The sequence below is a fragment of the Habropoda laboriosa genome, unplaced genomic scaffold (genome assembly GCF_001263275.1).
Source record: "Habropoda laboriosa isolate 0110345459 unplaced genomic scaffold, ASM126327v1 scaffold106, whole genome shotgun sequence".
Taxonomy (NCBI): domain Eukaryota; kingdom Metazoa; phylum Arthropoda; class Insecta; order Hymenoptera; family Apidae; genus Habropoda; species Habropoda laboriosa.
In genome coordinates, this window is record NW_017100224.1 from 447,773 (window position 1) to 450,792 (window position 3,020).

Sequence of the window (3,020 nt, forward strand, 5' to 3'; positions counted from 1 at the left end):
GATTCTCAAAATTTTTATTTAATAACATTAAATTAATAATCAATTTTCAAAATTCGAACATGATTACACATACACATTTATGACGTACACATATCACAATGTAGATATGCTTCTATAAAATATTTTTAGAAGGTTCAAATACTGGAAAATTAATAGTGTATCATGCATACTTTATACTTCCTATGCATTTTCGTACGATTCAAGAACTTAATCACAATATTGCAAAATTATTAGACTATAAAATAGGGAAATCAAGTACCGAAACAAGAAAATGACAGAAAGGTAAAAAATGTTTGGACAGGCTTACGAGGCTAAAAAATTGATAAAAAATATTTTTCTGTTAGAAAAAATAAAATATTTAGATAACACACTTACTACAATTATAAAATAAGAAGACCAAGCTTGGAAAATGAAAATTTGTACAGAATTATTAGCAATTTCTTAATCCTGTTTGCCACCCCTTTGTGATTCGCTTCTCAAAGCGGAAGACATGGACAATATGGCGATCTCAAAAGGGCGGGTACTTCCTGTTTTAATAATTTTTGAAGGTTAATTTTTCTAAATTGATGATACTTTTATGTTTTAAACTTATATTTTCTGATCTACTTAATCTTTATTTCTAGTACAATTTGTTAATTATTTAAATATTTCGAATTTCTTAAATTGTATGTTACTTAAATAACCTTAGAAAAAGACAATACTTCATATTCTGTCAGTAAAATTTATTTCAGATAAATGAATGTGTCCTTAATACGTTTAAAGTGAAGAATACACACAACAGTCTTCTATTTAGTTATTGTATACATTTGTTAAGAGTAATAAACATTACCCCAGACTACAGTATTACTTTTATATAATAATTATCAATTTGCATTATTCCTTAAAATATGTTGACAGGATTCTATTAATATGTCTATACTGTTTTGGTTTCTAAAATTTGTCTTACACTTTTGAAGTTTCTCATATAATAGTTGTGGATGTATTTTTGCTAATACTTTCAAGCTACCTAAAAAATCTCATATATAAATAACATTTCAAGTTTGATATTATTTTCAACTACACTTTTAATTAAAATATTACCTAATACAATATTTTGAAATTCAACTTCTGGATCATCCAAATATATTATAGTTGTAGTATATAAAGAATCTATATGTCCTTTATTAAAGTATATGTCATAATTCTCAGGTATTGCATTCCACACTTCGGTTAAAGCTTCTAATGATATTATTCTAACATCGTCACATCCATCATCTAGTCTTTTCAAAAGTATGGGATATATTTTATGTATATATTCATCTGTGAGATGATCCAATTTTTTCTTAATATACATTATTAGATATATTGCTCGCAAAGAATAGAATCTACATTTCTTTGAATTATCATCTGCAAGGCTGATTAAAACAGGAATTATTTTATCAAGTACTAAAGAAATATTTTGTTCACCAAGATATAGAGTTTTCTCTATATTCAGGACTTTTTCATATTTATCTAAAAAAATACATAGACAAGATATTGTAGCAGTACGTATAGCTTCAGCACTCCGTCCTGCTCTCCAAATTAATCCAGGAAGTATGCAATTTTCCAAAAATTGATTTGAAAATTTTAGGTCTATAATTTCATTCAAAGACCCCTGACAGAAATATTCTGATAATAAAATAAAATATTTTAATCTCACTTCAGGATCAGTATCATTTGTCATAGTTTCTTTTAAAATTGGCAAAATAGTATCCATATTATAAGCCAAAATATGTCTAATATAAATTAAACATGCACAAAAAATTTGACATTCTGGGCTGTGAATAGACCATGATTTATAATCAGAAAGTAATGAAAATAATGTGCTGATGTTTTCATGATAGAATTGTTCAATATTATTGAACAAATTAATATCAGCAAGAATATTTAATAATTCTTGTGCTTTTAATTTTATCAAATTTTCTTGTGCCATGGATTGAACAGTGAATATTGTTAGAAACAATTCCTTTGATATAAGTTTACAATCCTAAAATTTTTTAAATATATTAGTGTAAGAAATAACAAAATTAAAATGTATAGATATTTATAAAGTAAACCTCTTTGCACGTTGAAATTAAAGAAGAACAACAAGAAAGTATTTGTTTCTGGTATATCCTCTTTTTACTTTGACAGATATGTGGTTGTTGTATAAATTTTCCAATATCTTCTAATAAAGGAAGAAGCTTACAACGCTCGCTACCTTTTAAAATTGCAGAAAATACTTTCAAGTGACCTGTAGATGGAGTCTCTTCAAGAGTAGGTATTATTAAACGACAGTAGGTTTGTGGAGGCACAAAATACCCTAAATATTCTGCTGCTTTTTCTATATTTTCTACAACTCTGTTATCTTCATCATTGCAGGCTCTAATGGATTGTTGTTAATTAAGAGCATGATTACTTTAAAATTATTTTGATAATTTACACTTTAAAAGTTTTATGTTTACTTATACATAGGAGGAAGGAGTTTTCCAATATGCTGTATTACATCTTCTTCTATGTGTAAAATAAACACACAAAGTAATTGTGCAGTTCGTATCCTTATGTCTACAATCCAGTCTCCTAATTCCAAACTGATCCCATTTATCAATTTACTGAAGGATTGTTGTGCTATTACACGACAACCTAAATTTGGTCTGATAACTGCAAAAGTATAATAATATAAATATGCATTGTATTTGTATACATTTATAATTATATTTGTATTTTATTTAATATACCATTAGGATAATGGTCACGATCTTTGGTAAGAAAATCCACTGTATTTTTCAATTTTTCATTATCTTGATTTTCTGCTATATATTGTTGTCCTATAGCATTCCAAAAGTCTGCAGCTTTTTGCCTAATATTCTCTAATTCATCATGAAGACCTGTTAAAAGCAGTGGAAGAATCTTGTGCCACCAACTGTATCGATCTCTTAGTTTCAAAAGCCAACAACCTGCTATTTCTATAGTAGCTGTCAAATATTGTAATAATTTTAAATGTATATATATTGTAATACATT

The 3,020-nt window shown here is 26.9% G+C and overlaps 2 protein-coding genes across 2 annotated transcripts in view; both read right to left on the reverse strand.

The window, feature by feature from the left end:
• LOC108571120 (rho GDP-dissociation inhibitor 2) overlaps positions 1 to 469 on the reverse strand; it is a 1,800-nt gene extending 1,331 nt beyond the window's left edge. The window contains exon 1 of the mRNA XM_017933096.1: positions 376 to 469. The gene's annotated coding sequence lies outside the window, so the exon portion shown is untranslated. The remainder of the gene's footprint in view (positions 1 to 375) is intronic.
• Positions 470 to 863: 394 nt separating this feature from the next.
• LOC108571071 (dynein assembly factor 5, axonemal) overlaps positions 864 to 3,020 on the reverse strand; it is a gene marked incomplete at its 5' end in the record, with an annotated part of 2,762 nt that continues 605 nt past the window's right edge. Inside the window, 5 exons of the mRNA XM_017933041.1 lie at positions 864 to 1,006; positions 1,081 to 2,005; positions 2,076 to 2,382; positions 2,463 to 2,658; positions 2,736 to 2,972. Of these exons, the coding sequence (XP_017788530.1) occupies positions 864 to 1,006; positions 1,081 to 2,005; positions 2,076 to 2,382; positions 2,463 to 2,658; positions 2,736 to 2,972 (1,808 nt within the window). The remainder of the gene's footprint in view (positions 1,007 to 1,080; positions 2,006 to 2,075; positions 2,383 to 2,462; positions 2,659 to 2,735; positions 2,973 to 3,020) is intronic.